Source organism: Propithecus coquereli, unplaced genomic scaffold, assembly GCF_000956105.1.
Source record: "Propithecus coquereli isolate 6110/MARCELLA unplaced genomic scaffold, Pcoq_1.0 Scaffold3, whole genome shotgun sequence".
Lineage (NCBI taxonomy): Eukaryota > Metazoa > Chordata > Mammalia > Primates > Indriidae > Propithecus > Propithecus coquereli.
In genome coordinates, this window is record NW_012148618.1 from 2,975,058 (window position 1) to 2,998,693 (window position 23,636).

At 39.6% G+C, this 23,636-nt stretch overlaps 2 protein-coding genes across 2 annotated transcripts in view; one reads left to right on the forward strand and one right to left on the reverse strand.

The window, feature by feature from the left end:
• Window positions 1-1,371, forward strand: part of TEP1 (telomerase-associated protein 1) — a 33,403-nt gene extending 32,032 nt beyond the window's left edge. The window contains exons 54-55 of the mRNA XM_012649513.1: window positions 77-181; window positions 460-1,371. Of these exons, the coding sequence (XP_012504967.1) occupies window positions 77-181; window positions 460-582 (228 nt within the window). The 3' untranslated portion in view covers window positions 583-1,371. The remainder of the gene's footprint in view (window positions 1-76; window positions 182-459) is intronic.
• A 6,517-nt stretch (window positions 1,372-7,888) lies between these two features.
• On the reverse strand, window positions 7,889-18,816 carry PARP2 (poly (ADP-ribose) polymerase 2). Its single transcript, XM_012649512.1, has 16 exons — window positions 18,795-18,816; window positions 17,433-17,597; window positions 17,056-17,126; window positions 16,389-16,439; window positions 14,897-14,993; window positions 14,375-14,450; window positions 13,624-13,726; window positions 12,333-12,495; window positions 11,937-12,075; window positions 10,294-10,357; window positions 10,078-10,212; window positions 9,338-9,465; window positions 9,072-9,171; window positions 8,649-8,747; window positions 8,279-8,403; window positions 7,889-8,158 (listed from the first exon to the last, which is right to left on the reverse strand). The coding sequence occupies exons 2-16, from the start codon at window positions 17,485-17,487 to the stop codon at window positions 7,999-8,001; spliced, it is 1,566 nt and encodes a 521-aa protein (XP_012504966.1). The 5' UTR covers window positions 17,488-17,597; window positions 18,795-18,816; the 3' UTR covers window positions 7,889-7,998.
• Between the last annotated feature and the right edge of the window lie 4,820 nt (window positions 18,817-23,636).

The following is a 23,636-nucleotide window of genomic DNA, read 5'->3' on the forward strand; positions in this document are numbered from 1 at the left end:
AGCAGACTTTGATGCTTCCTTAATTGAGGAGGGTCCTCCGGGAACTCACCATACTGCTCTCCCCTTCGCCTTCGAGATTCACTCGGGCTCTGTCACAGCCCTCCATGTGCTGCCTGATTTGCTGGTGACAGCTTCAAAGGACAGAGATGTTAAACTGTGGGAAAGACTTAATATGCAGCTGGTAAGTGTGTGTGTGTGTGTGTGTGTGTGTGTGTGTTTGTGTGTGTGTGTGTTTACGTGCACGTGTGTGCACAAGAGAGACCAAAGGGATGTGACAAGAGAAGAAACTTATGGTAAGAGAGGACAAAGGATCAAAATTCTGTTTTCTTCAATCCCTCTTGGCAATAACGTGTGACTAACTGTTTTTAAATAGAAGGCATTAATGTGAGAGAAAAATAAATTATTAAGGAGGCTCAAGGCTTGTAACCCTCACCTCCCCCATTTTTGTTCCCATTGTAGCTGGGCCTGTTCCGATGCGAAGGAGCAGTGAGCTGCTTGGAACCTTGGCAGGGTCCTAACTCTGCCCTGCAGCTTGCTGTGGGAGACGTGCAGGGCAATGTGTACTTTCTGTCCTGGGAATGAAGATACACTACTCAGGGGAAAGATGATACCACTTGTTCTAGGGATGCAAAGCCGGGAGATACCAGTAGCTACTTTCTTAATAATTGTAAAAATAAAGTGTCAGAAGATCTCAAGTGCAGGCTTGCCTGTGTTCTCATGTGGATTTGGACCAAGAGGGAAGAATATGAATATTCTAATATGTCTCTTTTCTAATTTAATATTAATCCTTACTAGAACTGCAAGAAAGTGAACCAGATCTTTAGTAGCTACTTTTTGAAACTAGGCTTTAGAATTCTTGTGTTACTTGCTGGCCCCAGACCCTAGGATACCATTCCAGACAGGAGGAGGAACAAGAGTGATGTTGGCCAGCACTTGTTTGAATAGAGAGCTAAAAACTTTTCACTTGGCCAAGAAAGAATAAGGGAAGGAAGAATGAGTCAATCATGCATCAGGGCATTTAGAAGGAGTTGGTAGAGAACTAGGACAATCCTAGCTTCCTCTCACAGACACAGCCGTCTTCTCAGAAGGACCTGCCCAGATGGGAGGAGAGAAGCCAAGATCCTGAAAGCAGAATGGGTCTTCTGGTTCTCCCAACCTCTGACAGGGCAGCAGCAGCCACTTGACTTGCAAGCATTAGTCAATATAATAATTGGCATTCCTGGAAGAGATCACAAAAGCTTATCACTCTCAGATTGAAATTCGCAAAGACTAACACTAGTTGAAAGGTGGAACAATCATACCATATCCATGGACTTACCATGCATTCTGATCCTCTTAAAAGTTCTAGAACTTTCTTATTCTTCCAGAATTCTATGGCAGAAAAAATTCCCTCAGGCCCTTTCTTTGTAAGGATTAAGGAAGAAGGAAATGTCTTCAGTAGCCAAGGGTTCAAAGACTTATATAAGACAAGTTAGGGCTATTACAGAGATTAAAAAAAAATTTTTTTTTTAGGTAGTCTGGCCATGTTGTCCAGGCTGATCTTGAACTCCTGGCCTCAAGTCATCCTCCCGCCTCAGCCTCCCAAGTAGCTGGGGTTATAGGTATGAGCCACCACACCCAGCACTATTATAAGGATTTTGTCCTGAGTTGGTAGGGTTCTATCAGAAAAGTGCCACTGTGCTGTGGTCTAGAAAAGAGTTTCGAGGATTTGGGGAGGTAAGGGGTACTAAGTTTTGCTCTTACTGTGTCCTGATTCCAGGTTTTACATGGAGAAATCACCTGAGGGACTTCCCTTATTTCTATCCAATGCCATGGTCTCTCTCTGGTTAGAGGATAAAGACATAGGCTGATAGATCTTAATAGGTCATGCTTCTATCTTTTCTTATGTGCCTCATGCCAGGGCTCTAAATATACCTTCTGAACCACCACTTCCACATGTAGCTGTGACCGGAAGTCTTAGTTAAGGTAATTTGAAATTTATGATTCATAGTCCTACCCAGGAATCCTGAGGAGAACCATGGCAAGGCATCATCCTAAACTCACTGGTTTCAATCTTCTGTCTTTTGCTCCTCTAAAAGCAGGAGGGAGCTCTAGTTGTCTCTTTCATGCTCTGAAAATTCTACAAAAACACCTCAGCTAAGGCTGGAGGAATGGGGATGGGGAAAGCTAAGCAAATGCTAACTTGCTCAATAGATTCAGCCTGGTTGGCTGGGTCCACTTGAAGGTTTTTTTCTGTCTTTCTCGACTTAGAGATAAACAGCAAAGTCATAGTATAATTGCTGTGAGTGAAGACAAGAACAAACTCTAGGTAAACATAATTATGTACCCAAGGAAGTCGAAGGGAAAATCAATTTAGGTTTTACATTAAACATCCTTTGCGTTCTTACCATTAAAAAGAATTTCAGTGTCTCCCGATGGCTGGATTGAGTTCCACAGTTACAGCCACTGGATTGTGGGACTGTAGGACATTTGAATAGTCTTCTACCCATCCACAAAAGTACTTGTTTTATATACCAAATTTTTATGCATCTATTTTTACATATTATATCCACATTTGTTTTTGAAATCTAGAGCAGAGGTACTCTTGATTTGGTTTGTAGACTAGTGCCAGTTCACAAATTGTTAATGGTTCACAATGAGATATGTATAGAAGTTGAAAAGTAAGCATTTAGAAATTGTGTAGAAATCTGAGAAGTAATCTTATGTCTGTCAAATTTGATAATAATAAAGATTGACGCTTATATTTTATGTGCTTTTTAATTTTGTTTTCCTATTTTATTGTATTTTATAAAAGTATCATTCTATGACAGACCAGAAATTAAAACAGAGGAACAAACAACTGGTCCTTCATCACAGAAGGTTTAAGAAACACTACCCTAGAGATACTGGGTAACACAGTGGCAAAAAGCATGGATTTGGAACAAGACTGCCTGAGTGAAAATCATTTTCCCTCAGATGGGAAAACCCTTTTCCCATCTCTAAAACGGGCATAATAATGGTGCCTACTTCATGGGGGTGCTATCAGAATTAAATGAGTTAAGGTGTAAACCACTTATAACAGTAGTTGACACTTACGTGGTAAGTGTTCGATAAGTGCTAACTTGATTATTCTTTTTGTTCAATAGTACAAGTATCACTTCGTTACTCTTTCTCTTTATTAGTGTATATTTAATCAGATAACATCTGGACTCAATTTTTCAGTTTTCAAAAAAAAAAAAAACGTGAAACTGATATTCTTTCAAAGACCTAATCTTGCCATCCAAGACAATCGGTGTGTTTCTTTATTGGTTAGGATATTGTAGTTATTCTATGGCAACAACCCCAAAATCTCAACATCTTAAAGTAGCAAAGATTTATTTCTTATTCATGCCACATGCCCAGTGAGGGTCAGTGAGGAGGCTTTGTTCTACTTCACACACACTTAGAGATCTGTGCTTTGTGGGGCAAGTAACTGCTGGCTCTTAAATCTTCTGCCTAGAAATAAAACACATTGCTGCCACTCCTATTTCATAAATATGAGCAAAGCAAGTCACATGGCCATACCTAATGTCAAGGGAGAAAGGAGGGAAATATAATCTTACTATGTATCTGGAAGGAGAACCAGGAACCAAGTACACAGATATATCCCCAAAGAACTTCCCTGTGTTAGTGCTTTTTCACTAGAATGCCTCTTAGTCCTTTTTTAAAAAAAGATAATCATTTGAGATTTACAGAAGAGTTGCAAAGATAGTGCAGAGTGTTCCTAGATCTCTTCACCCAGCTTTCTGTAACATTAACACCTTACATAACCATACTACATTTATCAAAACTAGGAAATTAACGTTTGAACAATATTATTAACTAAAGTACAGACATAATTTGGATTTCCCCAGTTTTCCTACTAATGTCCTTATTTTGTTCCAGGATCTAGTTCAGGATCCCACATTGCATTTAGGCATCATGTCTTCTCAGCCTCTTCCAACCATGACAATTTTTCCGTCTTTCCATAACCTTGATGCTTTTGAAGAGTACTGGTCAGGTGTTTTGTAGAATGTTCCTCAATTTGGTTTTCTCTGCTGTTTTTTACGAATAGACGAAAACTGAGGATTTAAGGGAAGAATGCAAGAGATGATGTGCTCTTCTTGTTGCATCCTATTGGCGGCATGTGTCGTCATCAATATGACTTATTACTGGTGATGTTAATGTTACTTGATCACTTTTAAGAGTAATGTGATATTTGCCAGGTTTTATTTTTTACTGTACCTTTTCCATACTCTGTTAGAAGCAAGTCACTAAGTCCAGCACATGCTCAGGGAAAGGGAATTAAACCTCCAGAAGAGAGAGGCATCAAAGAATTTGTGATCACATGTTAAAATCACCACAGTAGTTAATACATTTTAAGGTAGGTTTTTTGAGGCTATGCAAGTATCCTGTTTTACTAACTAATTTTAGCATTCATCCATGACCTTAACTGCAGCAATGATGACTGGTTTTCTAGTCATGATTTTCTATTTCCCTCAGCCCTTCAACATTTATTAATAGAAATTCTTCTGAAAGGAATTTTATTCCTTCTTATTTATTTATTCAATCTTTTACTTTTATCAGTATAAACTCATTTATTTTACTCTTTGGGAGCCTGTTGAATTTTAATACTCAAACTTCATAGTATATATACTTCAATGCAACCTTTTTTGGCCAATATTTATACAGGAAAAATACATACTTACATCACAAAACTTGGTATTTTTCTTGAGTTATAGTTCATTTTCAACCTTTTAAAGTGTACAATTCAGTGGTTTTAGTATAGTCACAAGGTTGTGCAACCATTAATATTAATTCTAGAACATTTTCATCACCCCAGCAAGAAACCTTGAACCCGTTGGCAATGACTCCCCTCTCCCCTCTCCCTCCAGCCACTGTCAACCTCTAATCTACTTTCTGTCTCTACGGATTTGCCTATTCTGGACATTTGAAATAAATGGAATCATACAATATGTGACTTTTTGTGTTTCTTCTCTCACTTCCAATAACATTTTCAAGGTTCATCCATGTTATAGCATGTGTCAGTACTTGACTCCATTTTTATACTTTTGGATGTGTTTTCTTTTTAAAAAATATGAAATGCTTCACAAATTGCATGTCATCCTTGTGCAGGGGCCATGCTAATCTTTTCTGTTTTGTTCTAATTTTAGTATTTGTGCTGCTGAAGCAAGGACCTTCATTCCATTTTATGGCTGGATAATATTCCATTGTATGCATATATCACATTGTTTTCTTCCTTGTTTTTTACTGTTTTTACAGCTTGAGGTATAATTGACATACAGTAAACTGCACATATTTAAAATACACAATTCAATAAAGTTTGACCTATGTATACACCAATAGAATTATCACCACAGTCAAGATAGTGAACCAGATCCATCATGGATACATACCACATTTTGTTTATCCATTTATCAGTTGATGGATATTTGGGTTGTTTCTAATTCTTGGCTATTATAAATATTGTTGCTGTTAACATTCATGTACAAGTTTTTGTGTGAACTTTTTTTCCATTCTCTTGGTTATATACTTAGGAGTAGAATCGCTAGGTTCATAACTCTGTTTAACTATTTGAGGAACTGCCAAACTGTTCTCCAAAGCACCTGCACCACTTTACATTATCACCAGCAATGTGTGAGTGTTCTCATTTGTCCATGTTTGTCAACACTTGTTGATGTTTTCGGTTATAGCCATGCTAGTAGGTATGAAGTAGTATCTCATTGTAGTTTTGATTTGTGTTTCCCTGATGTCTAATGATGTTGAGCATCTTTTCATATGCTTATTGGCCATTAGTATTTCTTCTTTGGGGAAATGTCTATTTAAATCCTTTGCTAGTTTTTAATTGGGTTATATTTTTATCTTTATTTATTTATTTAATTTTTTGAGACAAGGCCTTGCTTGGTTGCCTGGGCTGGAGTGCAGTGGCGCCATCATAGCTCACTGTAACCTGGAACTCTTGGGCTGAAGTGATCCTCCTGCCTCAGCTGCTGAGTAGCTGGTACTACAGGTGTGCGCCACCATGCCCAGTTAATTTTTTTTGTTTTTTGTAGGGACGGGTCTTGCTATGTTGCCCAGGCTGGTCTTGTTTTGGGCTTTTTATATATGAGATAATGTAGTTTGCAAATACAGTTTTACCTGCTTTGCAAAGGAGGGTGGATTTTTTCTCGCTTAGTTACCACAACTGGACCCTCTAGTATAATGTTAAATGGAAGTGGTGGGAGTGGAAATCCTGGTCTTATTCCTAATCATAGGGGTAAGCTTTCAGTCTTTCACCATTATGATGTTAGCTGTAGGTTTTTCATAGATGTTCTTTATCAGGTTGAGGAAACGCCCTTTCATTCCTAATTTTTTTTTTGTTTGCTTTTTATGAAAAACAAACTAAATGGTTTTCTGCATCTAAGATAGCCACATGATTTTTGCCCAATATTTGTTTTCATGTTGAACCAACCTGTGATCTTATAGGTTGGTATATAATTCTCTATATATGTTGGTGGATTAGGCCTGGTACTATTTTGATTTTTGCAATTCTAATTTTTTTTTGGTCCACCCTCTCTCCCCTTGAAATTATATTCTTAAGGGATAGTAGTCTCTGATCTCATAATATCCTTATCTCGTTTGGGTTTGTATTGCCTTATAGAATGAGTTTACGAAGTATTCCCCTTTTTGAAAAGTATGTAAAGTCTTCTTCAGTTTTAATAGGGGCATAAATACTTCAATGAGTAGATATATTTGAGTAATTCCTTATCTAGAGATCTTTTTATGTACACCAATGCTACAGTGACATCTTCTATGTAAACATGTACATCTGTAAGTTTTAGGTCAAAGGGTATATACATTTTAAATTTTGATACATATTGGTAATCTGGTTTCTAAAAAGTTACAGGCTGTTTTTATTTAAACAAACTTCACTGTTATTTAAGGAAGTTTGTTACCTGTGTTTAGCTGTATCATGTGTGTTTAAACATAATCAGGAAGTCTTTGGATTTGACCTGGACTTCATTACTTCTTAGATGGAGCAGGGCATGTAAAAACTCATTCTACTGTTCTCCTTTCCTCCTCAAGGTGTATTTAAACTCAGTGGCAGTCCTCTAAAAGCTTCCCAGATTTTTGGACATCTGATGAGTTCTAGGATGTTAAGTGACAGAGGACCTAGTTTGCAGTTGATAAATGGGAAAAAAGCAAGTGAGATTTGAATGGGAAAAAAAGGAACAACTCAGCCTTTGCTGCCTCTATCCTTCCTGCAATAATTCCCAACAAACTCCAGTTTGCAGAAAAATTGAATCCAATGGGGAACAGCATTAGCCCTTACCAGCGTCCCTCAGTGCAGAGGCTACTCGGAACAGGATCCTGAGTAACAGCTAGCTGTGGGATACACAGAGCAATGGGTACTTTCTTTTTTTAATAAAAAATTTTTTAAATATGAAGCAGGGAGGAGGGGGATTCAATTTCTTTTTTTGTTTGTTTTTTTCCAGAACTTACAGTGCTGACAATTTTCTTTTTTTTTTTTTTTCTGAGACAGAGTCTCACTCTGTGACCCTGGGTAAAGTGCAGTGGCGTCACTGTAGCTCACTGCAGCTTCCAACTCCTGGCTCAAGCAATCCTCCTGAGTAGTTGAGACTACAGGCACGCACCATGGGGCCCAGCTAATTTTTTCTGTTTGTAGTAGAGACAGGGTCTTGCTCTTGCTCAGGCTGGTCTCAAACTCCTGAGCTCAAGTAAACCTCCTGCCTAAGCCTCGCAGAGTGCTAGGATTACAAGCGTGAGCCACCATGCCCAGTCAATGGGTACTTTCTGTCCTGGAAATGAAGATAAACTAATGTCAGAAGAAATATGTGCTTGGAGAAGTAAAGGCCAAGGAAGCTAGTGGTAGATTTGTACCATTTTTATTACATAAAATATTACAAAATTCAAAAGTATCATACTGCTTATTTTCTTGCTTGAAGATCAGATCTTCTCTAGTTTATTTAACATCAACATTCACCATAGCTGCAGGAAATTGAACTGAACCTTTAGAAGGTATCGCATACGGACCTGGTTGGGGTTATAGACAATATATTCATTGTAGTTGAGGGTATAACCCTCTGGATTCAGAATTCCTGTGTCACTTGCTGGTCCTAAGGGCATTGTACTCCCATTCCTGCCAAAAGGAAAAAAGTGTGTCAATATCAGCCTCTGGTTCAGAAGTTGGAATAGAGAAAATAGAAAGTCTTATTTGGCCAAAAGGAGTCTTCTAGCCGTCCTGGCTGTGAATACTTACAGGGTGATGAACTGGCCAGGACTGGGAGCCATCTTGCCCAGGCCCTTGGTGCTGTGCTTGCCCTGAAGCAATCCTTCTGCCTTAGGATTGGCTTCTAGTAGCTCATTACACTGACCTAGAGCTACCTGCAAAGCAAAGGATCTTTGAATGCCCACATGCTACTGAGAAATAGATGGCTCTAAAGCCAAACAGAAAATTCCATCAGTGCTTTCCTCCCCTACATCAGCAGGAATCCAATGCAATGAAAATAGCACTTGGCTCCCCCTCCCCACTATCCTAGGTGAACCTCTTGGTTCTGGGGTCAAATTTTCTCACTGGAAAAATAGGAATTAATAATAAACTAGAGAATAGTGACCTGATCCTGCCTCACCTCTGACAAGAGCAGTAGTCCTGTATTTTTTAGGTGAGAGGCAAAGCAGTAATTGGCACTCTTGGAAGACATGTCAGCAAAGTAGATTCCTTTTCCAAACTGAAATACATAAACACACACCACAGTCAGCTTTTAACCCACTGTGTTAGAAAGAAGGCTCAAACCACTGACCCTGTTTTTCCATTCTCTTAAACATAATATAGACTCTTCTCCATTTCCCTTCACAATTCTGTTCCAGAGAGGGTAGAAGCACCTGTGAATCTCTCCTGAGGAAAAGAAGAGATATCTTTAGGAATTTAAAGAAAGAAGGACACAGTAAGAGATGAACTGTGGTTTAATTCTTGGAAACGGGTACCACCTAAGGACTGAGAACATTATTGCATCCTTTTCCCCTGTGCTCCTCCTGAGGTCAATTTTACTCACCATGTAACCTGTGATGGGAGCCTCAGGGGGGGCAACTCGAAGCCCACGGCTCAGGATTCCCACCCAGTTGCTCAGCCTGGAACCATGCCATAGCAGCATCCTAAGGAAAAGTCATTATTATTGTACTCTGTTGCTCTCCTGCAAATATAAATATATGGCACAAGCATAAAATAGTCAACGCCTTCCTCTGCCACCCTTGTCTTATAAGTTCTATAACTGTACTTCAGGCAAGGAATGTCTTCCCAAACCCAAAGCTAGACTCAGACCTGTTATCAAGGTCCTCTCTGAAGGCTTCTTTCTCACCCTCCTTCTCTACTTCAAAAACATCCAGCAAAGTCATGGTATAGTCATTGTGTGTGGGGGCGTGGGTAGATTGTAGGTACTGGGAAATCACCTGTGGAAAATAACAGAAAAAATGGCCAATGTAGACTCTATAACAGAGTCCTCAGGGCTTCTGGTATAACTCGGCAGACATTTCTGCTCCCAAATGGTCTCACAAGGCAGTTAGAATGGGCTCTCCCCTTCCAAATTCCTAGTAAATAAAAATTCTGCCCTATTAGACAATTTGCTCTTACAAGTAGTCAGAATAGGCTGGGCGTGGTGGCTCACACCTGTAATTCTAGCACTCTGGGAGGCCGAGGCGGGTGGATTGCTCAAGGTCAGGAGTTCGAGACCAGCCTGAGCAAGAGCGAGACTCCGTCTCTACTAAAAATAGAAAAATTAGCCGGACACCACTAAAAAAAAATATATATATATATAAAAATTAGCTGGGCATGGTGGCACATGCCTGTAGTCCCAGCTACTCGGGAGGCTGAGGCAGAAGGATCGCCTGAGCCCACGAGTCTGAGGTTGCTGTTAGCTAGGCTGACGCCACGGCACTCTAGCCCGGGCAACAGAGCAAGACTCTGTCTCAAAAAAACAAAAAAAAAAGTAGTCAGAATAGTGGGATGGGGGAGAGCTCTCTTAAGGGTATAAGAGTATGAAAATAAATGATCACTTTTCTTACTTTGAACTCATAACTTTTGTGATCTAGAGGGTGCAAGGCACAATGCAGGTTTCTATAGTGTTGGTCCAATGGGTGTTCTGGGCTTTGTAGCTCTGTCTTCACGAGCTTAATGGCAATTTCAATGTCTCCCAAAGCCTGAGAAGATGAGACACAGAATCAACATGGAAGGAACCTAGGATAAAAGATTTAATACTTCCCAATCCATACATATCTCACCTCTAGTAGTTGTACTTTTTCTGACAGTTCTTTCTCTGTCCGGATTAGTGGAGGAGTACGGAGTCTAAGGACAAAGATATAACCCATAATGAGCTCTGTGATGTGTGGCTAAAAGGCACATGACTAAAAATAAGAGATGAAAGACAGATCCTTTAGAAAACAGGTTGTAAGAAACTGAGGTTTTCCATTTGAGAGAGAGAGAGAGATCTGTAAAGAGATTTTAACTTCCAAATATTCCAAAAGGAATATTAAATATTAATATATACTGAGTAGGATAAAACAAACTATGTAGATTTTGACACTTGGGACTAGAGTTGAAATTCTTTTTTTATGAGATTTTTCTTTTATTTATTTTTTGAGACAGAGTCTTCAACCCCAGGTTGAATGCAGTGGCATCACTGTAATCTCTAAGTCCTGGGCTCAAGTGATCCTCCTGCCTTAGCCTCTGGAGTAGCTGGGACTGCAGATGTGTGCCACAACACCCAGCTAATTTTTCTATTTTTAGTAGAGACAGGGTCTTGCTCTTGCTCAGGCTGGTCTTGAACTCCTGAGCTCAAGTGATCCCCCTGGCTGGGTCCCCCAAAGTGCTAGGATTACAAGTGTGAGCCACTGTGTCTGGCCATATTATTGAGACAGGGTCTCACTCTGTCGCCCAGGCTAGAGTTCAGTGACGTCATCATAGCTCACTGCAACCTCAAACTCCTGGGCAGAGATCCTTTTTTAAATAAGCTATATTAACATTAATAAGTCTCAACAAAGACAAAATGTATTTTAAATATGTAATATCACTGAGTGCTTGTTTCGACAGCTCATATACTAAAATTGGAACAATACAGAGAAAATCAGCATGGCCCCCGTGCAAGGATGACACACAAATTCATGAAGCCTTCCATAAAAAAATAATTATTTAAATTAAAAAAAAATTTTAAAAAAGTATCATTTGAGTTCACAATAATGGTGTTAGTGTGGTTACAGTCACCTAAAAGAATAGGAAAAAGGGGTGATATGCCTGAAGGTGTTTTACTTGGTGGTTGAATATCTAGACCCATTCTCACTTGAGTTGGTAACTTCCACTTGGTCAGAGACTATGGCTATAATCAGGCCAGGAGATTGCAACTCGTATTTGTAAGCTAGTTAAATAAGCTATCCAGAAATCATTTTGGCTCTGTATGTATTCAAGGTGATTATTTCCTTAAAAATAAAAGAATTAAGGCTGGGCATGGTGGCTCATGCCTGTAATCCTAGCACTCTGGGAGGCCAAGGAAACAGGATTGCTTGAGCTCGGGAGGTCAAGACCAGCCTGAACAAGAGCAAGACCACATCTCTACTAAAAATAGAAAAATTAGTTGGGCGTCATGGTGCTCGCCTATAGTCCTGGCTACTCGGGAGGCTGAGACAGGAGGATCGCTTGAGCCCAGGAGTTTGAGGTTGCAGTGAGCTGTGATGATGCAACTGCATTCTGTCATGCAACTCTGTCTCAAAAAATAAATAAATAAATAAATAAAATATAATAAAAGAGTTAAAAGATTATAGTTGCTTCATAGACAACATAGTCTGGTTAAAAAAAAAGATTATAGCTGCTGACTGATACAGGGGATATGTATGGCTAAAAGAACAAAGTGAAGTAACAACACAGGCCTTACCCAAAGTCATGAGGGATCCTGGTATAGAATTCATTGCATGCTTCCGTGAGAGCTCGTCCATGCTGACCAGCCCGAATACAATCCTCAATCTTCTTAAGAGACTGGTAACCTGCCTTGATTTGTGCCACTGTCAACTTCCCTGCAGGCCCAGCCAGATATCAGACTACAAATTAGGGTTCCATCCTATAAAGTGTACTTACATCCCTGCTCCCCAAAACCTGTCACCTTTCAACTTTCAAAATAGTTCCTCCTCCCCCAACACAACCTCTCACCTCAAATTCCATTTTCTTCTTTCAGTACTATCAGCAAGCTTTAAATTATGTTGGTGATGAAATATTCCATTAAAGGAAGTAGGGATTATGAAGAGAGAATTTAGAACAGAATCTGAAGTCCTACCAAGTGGGGCCTTCTTGGTATTATACTTCATTTCTATCATCATCTCTTCCATGGCCTGGACATTACAAATCAACTTTATCAGCTCCTGTACCCGAAGATCTAGCTGTGACTCTAGTTTCAAGGGAGATTTAAGAGAGTCCTCTTTTTTTGATTCGTCTTCACCCTATAGCCAAAAACCAAACAAAAAAACAAACAAACAAAAATACCTCCAGATCACTTATAATACCTAATACAATGTAAATGCCATGTTAAGTTGTTATACTGTATTGTTTAGGGAATAATAACAAGAAAAAAGTCTGTGTAAGTTCAGTACAGAAACAATTTCCTTGTTTTCAAATATTTTTGATCTGCAGTTGGTTGAATCCATGATGTGGAACTCATGGATACAGAGAGTCAACTGTATTGGTTCTGCCTCCCACAGATAGACACTCATAATGAATCTAAAAGGCCCTCCTCATGTTGTTAAGTATGTAGAGATTCTTTATATACTATTATGTCTCAAATCTTTTCACCTTAAAAAGACTAAGACTTCTCCATTTTTTGGATATATGAGTTTTCAGGACAGTTTCAGCATCTTGGCATACCTCAGTTTGTCTAAATTAATTTTTTTACTGTAGTGTATAACCAGAAGTGAAGACAACTTTAAATGCAGTTTAATCAGTTTGATATTTTATTACTCCTCTCTTGGTCTACAAGATGAAACTTCTCGAAATAGCGCCTAAGATTTTATAAGAACCTTAGCAAATAACAGAGGCTAGAAAGGCACATTCTTTTTTTTGAGACAGAGTCTCTCTCTGTTGCTTGGGCTAGAGTGCTGTGGAATCAGCCTAGCTCACAGCAACCTCAAACTGCTGGGCTCAAGCAATCCTCCTGCCTCAGCCTCCCGAGTAGCTGGGACTACAGACATGCGCCACCATGCCTGGCTAATTTTTTCTATATATTTTTAGTTGTCCAGCTAATTTCTTTCTATTTTTTAGTAGAGACGAGGTCTTGCTCTTGCTCAGGCTGGTCTAGAACTCCTGACCTCGAGCGATCCTCCCGCCTCGGCCTCCCAGAATGCTAGGATTACAGGCGTGAGCCACCGCACCGGCCTAGAAAGGCACTTTCTATCCTCATTCTTATTGCCCCTTTGAGATTACCAATCAGTGAGAGTTATCCCTGCAGTGAGAAACAGCAATGACTCAAGATATCCAAGTCTGTTGTGGTCTAGGACTGATCTAAGCCATCCTGCTACACTTTACCCTGGTTAAGAAGAAACAGCTTTCCCCACAAAGGTACAGTCAGAGTTTACCTGAGTATTGGTAGCATAGTCCATCTGTAGCATATCATATTTTCCAGGAATCTTTTCAAACTTCTCACGATCCTCCCAATTGTTTTTGGTTTTGTCAAGGAATCTGTAGAGCCCAAGGTGGTGAGAAAACCTTATAAATAAAGTCTACTACTAGGGATGGACTTATAATTGGTTCCTTAGACAGAAAATCTCCAGAAAATGTATTTCCTACCACAGAGCTCCTTTACATATTAACTTTCTATAAATCTGGACTCTAAATTAGGACACTGAATGCACAGAAAAGAGTCTGGAAACAAAGGGAATAAAAAATAGGAAAAAAGGATCCTCAGGCTTCCCAAAGGCTCCAAAACACCACAAAAGCTGTTGAGATTTTAAACAAAAGATATCTATCCAATCCCTTTCTCTGAAAGAAACATGTTCCCAAAGACTCCAGAAATTTCTTTATCCATATCATAGTAAAAGTTTTAAAAACTCTAGCTGAATATTCTCCACTCCATGATGGAGAGTCTCCTAAATTCCCACATCTCCTAAATTTGTTGGTCATGTGTTAAATATATTAGATTCTTCTGTTTTTAGTCAATTTCAAGATTCTAGTTTGATGTAATGACTAAATAAGGATATAGTTTGGTGTTCCTATCACAGAATATCAGAATAGAAAGACATTAACATTTAGGCCAAATCATACTTATAAAAATCTTCTTACATCTAAGAAGAAGGGGGTATTTTTTTGTACTCATTTTTTAGCACTCACTTCTTCTGAAAGATTTCCTTGGCCTTGCTGAGGTTGCCTGAACAAGCCACCAAGCTGTGCTGCCCCATTTTCCCAACTGCAAAGCAAAAGCCACACATAAGATGGTTCTCTGTCCTTCAACCCAAGAACAGTTCCCTAATAGTAATGAGCCAGATCTCTAAGATCTCACTGCTTAATATCTGATGAAAGGGCAGAAAAGGGAAGCAGTGAAAGCACTTAGGGAACTGATCACGTTGATACAAGTTACCTGCTAACTATCAGAGTCTGTGAGTACTACTAGCAGCCCAACTGCAAAAGGGTGCTCAATCTCAATGGGCTCCTCTTAGTTTCTCCAATGAGAACTTCCTAATGAGGATGCCTGCCATTCCCCAATTTCAAGAAGCCGGACTAGATTCCTAAGTCCCTCTGGCACTTCAGAATCTCCATTTACATGATTTAAACCCAAAGGATCCTTTGGCTACTCGCTAAGCTGCCTCTGGCTTTCTGAATGACAACTCATAAAATCATAATAAAAGTCATTACCTCGGCCCCATCTCATCCAAACACTGAAGTTCCTCTGGGCATCATCTTCTAATAACTGAATCAGATAGTACTTGTTGTTGTTGAACTGGAGATTGGTCTATCATGAGAAAAATGAAAAAAGGAGAGAGTTTTGTAAATGGAAGTCACATAAACCAATGACTCATCCTTGGTCACAGGTGTCAATAATTTCCATAAGGAAAAGCTTAGCAAGAGGCAAGAAAATTACATTCTTATAAGGGTAAGGATGTAAAAAAGGAATAGGGTTTGTACATTACACTTTGGATTCTAAGGAATTAAAGTGGGAACCTGGAAGCTTCCTAAAACCCTCCATCGAACCTCAAATATCCTGTATTGATTGGTTCCTCCTGTTTTTTTCCTGCCTCAGCTTCCTCCATACATATTTTTCTGTGTTTTCTAGCTCCCAATCCACTTCCAGTAATTATTTTCCAAATGAAGACAATTTTGATGCTCCAAAGGTCTATAACAATTATGCTTGTTTGTTTAGATGACTTACTCTTTGATAGTCTACTTATAGCTTTGGTTTGTTAGCTGCAGAAATTTGACAATGAGCTGAGAAGGACAATGTTGGGAGGGGAAAAAGGATATGCAGAAACCATTGCCACATCTGTCCCATACCTAACCTGACCTTACTTGGAGACATTCAGAGAGCATGATCAGTATGTAAAAGGAGGTATCTGTAAGTAACTCAGAGTGAAGAGAGACAGTAGTCCTTGATAAGCACAGCAGCTAGTGCTGTAAGGCTGAGCCCTGCATATTCAGGGACTCTTCGTTAAGCATGTTGCCCCTTCCTACTTCTACTACCTGCTTGCTCACATTATAAAGTATTGGATGTTAGAACGAAAAGAAGCCCTAAGATACTTTCTATCTGCTCATTATATTTTAAGTAGAAGTAGTAACAAAGGAATACTAGTTTAAATTATATATGTTGTATAAAAAAATTCAGATTTGAAGTGATATCCAGGAAATATATTAACTAGGCAACTGTATTATCTATTCAAAACCACAAAAATTAACGAGAAAAAGGTTAATTTAAAAGGAAAAATTTAAATAAATTTATCTACAAAAAATTTAAAAACTTTAATATGAGCAAAAAGTATAGCATAATAAAAAAAAAGCAAATGACAAATCTGGGGAAATATGTAAGCAATTTATATTGCAGACAAAAGGCTATTTTCCATAGTATATGAAGTTCCTCAAAGCCAGTAAGAAAAAGACTAACATCCTATTAGAAAATGTGCAAAAGGATATCAACAGAAAATTCACAAGTTCAACAAATGACATGAAATTTGCAAAGAGATCTGCTTTTCATAGAGGACTTTGCTATCAGATGGCAAAGATGCTGAGCACTCAGGTGTTTGACCATAAGTGGCTAATATAAGGTATTTCAGAATTAAAGATCTGGGCATTGGAATGCCATCACCACTAATTATCAAGAAGAAATTCCCATGAACAGAATGGCTCCTCCTCTTACCTGATTTAGCATGACATCATAGACATCATTTCCTTCACAATACACATGAGCCTAGAAAGAAAAAAAAAAATAACTGACGTTAGCATAGTCTCAGCTATGAGACACTAAGTGAGGCTCAAATTTCCCTATGCCTCAAATTGTCATTCTCGAGCACCATCAACATCTATTTCCCAGGGAAAGAACTGCAAACAGATTTTCTACACACAGCCTGTCATTAATATAACAAAAATATGCTGCCTTTTTCTAATTACAGAAACACAAAAGAGTCTGAGTTAAAGGAAACCTGCTACAGAAGCAGCCTTTCTTTTGTATTCTTCAAATTCTATCCTCATTCATCAATAACTCATGCCATTCCAGGGCACAGTTTCTCTTTAGAACAAGAAAACAGTTCTTCCTTAACAATATCATTTTCTGGTTGAAAAAGAGAATGAGGTGTGGAAGGCTCACGGCAACCCCATAAGGTAACCATGTTAAAAACACCCTGATTATAAGCCCTAAACCCTTCCACTCCCGCCCCTCAGCCTTGGAAAAAATTAATCACCAACAATATTTTGGAAAGGATTCCTAAAATGAATACTAACAACGTCCTAGGCAGGAATCCTAGTAACAAAAGAACACTGCTCTCTGAGAAATCAGTGGACTGAGAATCAGCTCCAAAGTCTCTTACCTTCCCCAACTTGGCTGTACACTCTGGGTCCACAGGCGCTTTGCCCTTTAACAGCAAGGCCTTCACAGATTCTGAGGAAAGACAGATATGTAGTACCGTGAAAGAATCAAAAGCAGCTGTTGCGGTTAGACAGAAACCTGTCATAATTCACTATGCCCTTCCCAAGCAATCCTAGTCTTCTGCCCAGGTCTCAATCTTTCTCAAATAAATGAAAATGAAGATTCAAGAAAGTAGATTAGTCTTGTGGTATGCCCAGAGGATACAGAAATTAACTAATTATATTCTCAAGGAAGGAAGAAATAAGAGGTAAAAGAACAAGATATCACCCCCTCCCATACCACAGACCCTCTTGCTGACCCAGGTCCTCCCTGACCTACCACCTTGCTCGTCTTCTGTCCTCTCCTTATTAGCCTTTCCTCCCACCACAGGCATCTTTTTCACCCCCTGTCTCTGGCATCTTCGAGTTTTCTTAGCAGGAGGAGGATCTTCCGGAGCTGTGTGGCCATTATTAACTTTCTTGTTTTCATTTAATGCTATAGAAGCTAAGGGAAAAAACAACGAGCAAAGAATGAGGACACACTGAATATGATCCTCCCTTGAAAATAATGTTTTAAAGAAATGGTTTAACAACTCAGACACAGACAAATACCACACGCTCTCACTTGTAAACTTGTAAGTGGGAACTAAATAATGTGTACACATGGAAGCACAGTGTGCAACGATGGATAATGAGGACTTGTGCGGGTGGAGGAGGTGCTTGATGGTACCATGTGAGTTGCTTCAGTGATGTATGCATTGAAGGCCCTGACTTCACCACATGTGATACGTCAATGTAGCGAAACTGCACGTGTACTGCATGAATACATACAAATAAAAAATAAATGGGAAAAAAATGGTTTAAGATGGTTTTGTAAGTTTACAAAGAAACAATAACAACTGCCACGTCACTACTCTTGGTAATAGTCTGAATAAGCCTTCCTAAATTGCTGTATTCAAGCCAAATTAAAGGGAGCCCCAGGGCTCTTGTAAATTCATAGCCAGAGGCATGAATCTCATAGCCTGCTGATCGCTTCTGTTTACTTGTGATCCAGTGCCCCCAAATACCTACCTCATACCTGAGGCTGTATGAGAGAATGGTTAGTAGAAACTAGAGTCTGTGCCTAGTTTAGAATCCAGCTCTGTTTCTTCTAGCTGTGGAAACTTGGAGAAGTTATTTGCTCTCTTTGTACCTCAGTTGCCCCCAGGGTAAAATCCAGAGGATGACAAACAACAGTATCTAATTTATAGGGTGGACCAATGCTTTTTAGAACATAATGCATAGAGTACTATAACTCAACAATTCTAAAGACTCTCATTTTACTGTCTCTGGAATTGGGATACATCTTACAATGGGTGACATATAAATAGTGAATTACAGTTTAATTGGAAGCGCTTATCCTTTCTTTGTGTTATGTAAAATAATAGTGCACCTTATAATTAATTTTTTCAATCGGATGACGTTAGGTATTAGCAACAGAACTGGCGCAATGGTTGTTAGAGGCCCACCAGACTTTATCTACTATTCTGTAATCCAAAAAGCTCTCAATACCGAAATTTCAAAAGTTTAGCACCAAAACTAGTTTGGTAGCCAAGTGCAGGTCATGGGGAGATGGAAAGGGAAAAAGGCCACTGTAGGGAGTACTCTTCCTTTCCCGACGCCCAGACCCCAGCATTCCGTCCCCCAACAATGCTCCCCGAACCTCGCGCCCTGCCACCGCTGGTCCTCCGCCGCGCCGCCATGAAGCACCGGAGCTGACGTACTCAACCCGCTGGGAGGAATCGCGGGCCCAGAGTCACAGGCGGGAAACACACAACGCGCGTGCGCCATGGCGAGTTGACGCCCGTATAGGACAGGGGAGGTACGCTCTGAGATATTTGCATGTCGCTATGTGTTGTGGGAAATCACCATAATGGTGAAATGTTTTTAGATTTGGGAGCCTTATAAATTCTGTGCAGAACCCTTTTCCCTCATAGGGCGGAGGGAAGCTCATCAGTGGGGCCACGAGCTGAGTGCGTCACGTCACTCCACCCCCATGTCCCTTGGGAAGGTCTGAGACTAGGGCCAAAAGCAGCCCTAACAGGGCTCTCCCTGAGTTTCGGGGAGGTGAGTTCCCAGAGAACGGGGCTCCGCGCGAGGTCAGACTGGGCAGGAGATGCCGTGGACCCCCGCCCTCGAGGAGGGGCCCGGCGGATGCCTCCTTAGCCGGAGCTTGGAACAGACTCACGGCCGGCGAAGTGAGTTCAATGGCTGAGGTGAGGTACCCCATATGGGGACTTCATAACCCAATTCAGACTACTCTCCCCCGTCCGTTTTTGAAGAAAATGGTCTTCAATGCTGGAAAGACAGGTTACTCCCACCAACAGTCGCAAGCATCCGTAGGATAAGTGTACCAACTGCTGCTGGGAGTGGTGTGTAGAAAGTTACATGAAACTTGGGAACTGGGACAATCATGGGGCAGGAAAGCTACGAGAATGCTAGTGTCAGAAAGCCCTGAACATGATCATTTGGTACTTGGTGACATTAGGCCAGGGGTTCCCAAATGTTTGGCCGCATAAGAATCATGGGGTATGGGGGCTGAACACTTAAGCAGATTCCCCACCCCAGTCCTCTTGAAAAAGAGTGGGGATTCTGAAGGAAAGGTGAGTTTTATTGAACCTCACTCTTGAGAATTAAGAAGCAGAATTTGAAAGAATCATTGAAGGAAACTAATAAGATTTATAAGATTTAAAATTCCACAGGCATGATTTTTTATATAGTTTTTTGCTGCTGTTTTTTTGTGTTTTTTTTTTGAGACAGAGTCTCACTATGTTGCCCGGGCTAGAGTGCCGTGGTGTCATCCTAGCTCACAGCAACCTCAAACTCCTGGGCTCAAGCAATCCTCCCTCCAAGGCCTCCCAGTGTGCCAGTTACAGGCATGAGCCACCGGCTGTATTTTTTTTTTAGTATTGCTTTATGTTGTTATAAATGAAGCTATCAATTTTCCAAAAGTGATTAGCAAAGCCGTTTGAAGGCATTTGCATGCATGTCTTCAGGAATAGCCAGGAAAGCGGATGTTGAGGAGAGCCTTCTACTACAAAGTTGCTACAACTCTGGTAGGAGAGGATTCTCAAGAGATACTAATTCATTTTATTTTTTTAATTTTATTTATTTATTTTTTTTGAGACAGAGTCTCACTCTGTTGCCCAGGGTAGAGTGCCATGGCGTCAGCCTAGCTAGCTCACAGCAACCTCAAACTCCTGGGCTCAAGCGATTCTTCGGCCTCAGCCTCCAGAGTAGCTGGGTCTACAGGCATGCGCTACCTTGCTATCTATATTTTTAGTTGTCCATCTAATTTCTTTCTATTTTTGGTAGATACCGGGTCTCACTCTTGCTCAGGCTGGCCTCCAACTCCTGAGCTCAAACAATTCGCCTGCCTCAGCCTCCCAGAGTGCTAGGATTACAGGCGTGAGCCAACGCGCCTGGCCAAGAGATACTCATTTAAACTAGAGACCTTTTAAGGCAATTAAAAGGAGAAAAGTAGTAGTTCAGGGTTGGGATGGGAGGTGGTGAACACAGAGAAGGCCCAGTCTTTAGAGACCTAGGGTCAATTTAGGAAATAGTCATTCATTGTGGTTATGTGGTGTCCTTTTAGCCTTTGAAGCCTATCCTTTGCTGCCTTAGGAAATTGGAGTCTCCTACTTTTCTCTTCTCACTCCTTTATTGAAATACTACTTTTGGATCTCTATCCTTATTTTGATAAGGGAAGCTGTTTTATTACTTTTTTTTTTTTTTAAAGAGGGGACTTGCTCTGTCCCAAAGGCTGAGTACAGCGGCACAATCAGAGCTCACTGTAACCTCCAATGCCTGGGCTCAAGCGATCCTCCCGCCTCAGCCTCCCAAAGTGTTGGGATTACAGGCCTGAGCCACCACCCCCGGCCTATTTTACTATTTAAACATGAACACATTGCCTTTATAAAACCTTACAGATACTAAAAAACAAAAAAACTGCTCCCTTCATTCCCTCCATTCTGCTCCTAGGAGTAGCTACTGTTATTAGTTTGATGTGTCTTTGTATTTTGTTTTCATTCACATACAAAGATGTGCACACACAGAAATATTTTATTAATATTTTGCCTTTTTTGAAGGAGGGTTGAGTGTTATATAAACGTGAGCATATTGCATGTGTTATTCTGCAATTTGGCTTTTTTCATTTAACATGCATTGGGGATCTTTCCATGTTAGTATATGCAGATCTACTTTAATCTCTTTAACTACTGAGTAGTATTTCATAGACCAGTTGTATCATGATATAATGATTCCCCTTTGGATAGACATGGGTGTTTCTATAATAACTGTTTAGCTATTACAACCAGTGCTAAAATAAACATCCTTCCTTGAACATGCCCCTTTGAGCACAATATTTCTCCAAGATCAATAACCAGCTGTGAACTTGCAAAGAGTATGCTTAATTTTTAATTACTGACAAATGGCTGTTTTCAGATTCTTCATTCTGAATACGTTATAAATGAAACGTTTTTTAAGAGTGCTACCTTTTCCAAGAGTTTACTCATTTTAGCAGTGATAACATCTCTAAACAACAGTAATTATCAGTGTTCTCCAAAAGGTGAGCCTCAATTAACTCTGTTACAAGCATCCGAGGGTGCTTATTAAAATACATATTGCTAAGTCCCACCCATTGAATTAGAATATCTGAAGGTATGTTCCAGGAATCTACTTTTAAACAATTTCAAAGTTATTTTACTGTGCACAAAATTTTGATGTTATCAGCTAGGGAGTATCTCATAATGGATTTTTATGAGTATTAAAACCTAGAATACAGAATACCATGAATTAATGTTAGATATTTGATGGAACTTTTTAAAGAAAAGAATATTGTGCTTTCTGGGATCTTCTGAAACATAATAGGAGATAGTGCAATGTGGTGGTTGAGTTTGGGCTCTCAAGTTGGATGAGTAGTGTCTCGGTCTGCTTTCTGTTTCTTATAAAAGAATACCTGAAACTGGGTAATTTGTAAAGAAAAGGAACTTATTTCTTACTGTTATTGAGGCTGAGAAGCCCAAGGTTGAGGGATCCCATCTGTTGAGAGCCTTCTTGCTGGTGGGGACTCTCTGCAGAGTTCTGAGTCATGCAAGGCATCACATGGCCAGGGGACTGAGTGTACTAATGTGACATCCTCAAGTCTCTTTTGCTTTTCTTATAAAACCACCAGTGCCATTCCCATCCCACGATATCCTTTTAATCCATTAACCCTTTAATTTATTAATCCATGAATGGATTAATGCATTCCTAAGGGCAGACCCCTTAGGATCCAATCACCTCTTTAAGGTCTCACCTCTATTGAGGATTAAGTTTCAACCTGAGTTTTGGAGGGGACATTCAAACAACAGCAACTGGTCTGAATCCAGACTTTAACACTTGCTAAATAGACAAGTTCCTTAATCTCTTTAACTCTGTTTCCTTTTTTGTAAAATAATTATAATGAAAGTGCCTACATTCTTGGATTACTGTGAAGATCAAACAAAGTAATGAATGTAAAGTTCTTAGAACAATTTCTGGTTTATAATAAACATTCAATAAATGTTTTGACTCTAGAAATTACAATTAAATAACTCAATTATGGAACAATAAATTAACCTTTGTTGTGAATGTTGGGGAATTTGAGGTAGGTAAACTCTGAGGCAGATTAGAATGGGTAGTAATTTCTGGTAAGGAGGAAGCAGGGTGGATAGGATGAAATCATTAAAAAGTGAGAACTATTATGAGTTAGAGTTGTATACTTCCTTTTTATAATACTTTGAATTGTTATACTTCCAATACATGCAAATTATATGTATATTTGTACATATATTATGTATTATATACTTTAATAGCATTAAGAATCATGATGAATATTGTATCATGAATATTGTGCCAGTGAGTCCTCTAGTTATGGCTTAAAAGCAATCCTAATGGTAAGAAGGATATACACTTTAACTGGAAGGGGATATGAGGCGTCAATCTATTATTTGTTGATTTATTTTTTAGAGATGGGGGTCTTACTCTGTCACCCAGCCAGAGTGCAGTTGTGCAGTCACAGCTCACTGCAGCCTCAAATTCCTGGGCTCAAGTGATCCTCCTTCCTCAGCATCCAGAATAGCTGGGATTACAGGCATGAACCACTGCACCTGGCCCCAAATAATGTATTAATGAATTATGTCCTCAGCACTGAAGGTCATTGTTTTGGATCCAGAAATGTGTAAAACACAGACTTTGCCCTCTTGTTGTTTATAGTCTACTTGAGGAAATACATCTAAGAAGAAATTATATAATAATAATAGCTAACATGTTGTCGAGTACTATGCAGCAGGCATTGTACTGGGTACATTATATGAATTATTTTACTTAATTTTCAAAATAGTCGTAAGAGGAAGATTCATCATTTTTTCTTCTTTTTTATAGTTAAGGAAACTTTGGTACCAGTTGGATGTCAAAATAAATAAATAAATAAAATATAGTTAAAGAAACTGAGGCCGAGATGTGTGCAAGCAAATGGCAAGGCTCA

Coding starts and splice junctions, on each gene's coding strand:
- PARP2 (XM_012649512.1), bottom strand. CDS start 17,487: ATGCCTGTGGTGGGAGGAAAGGCTAATAAGGAGAGGACAGAAGACGAG. Junction 14,451..14,896: donor TTGGATGAGATGGGGCCGAG/GTAATGACTTTT, acceptor TTTGCTTTGCAG/TTGGGAAAATGGGGCAGCAC. Junction 10,358..11,936: donor AGGATCCCTCATGACTTTGG/GTAAGGCCTGTG, acceptor CTTTGTCCTTAG/ACTCCGTACTCCTCCACTAA.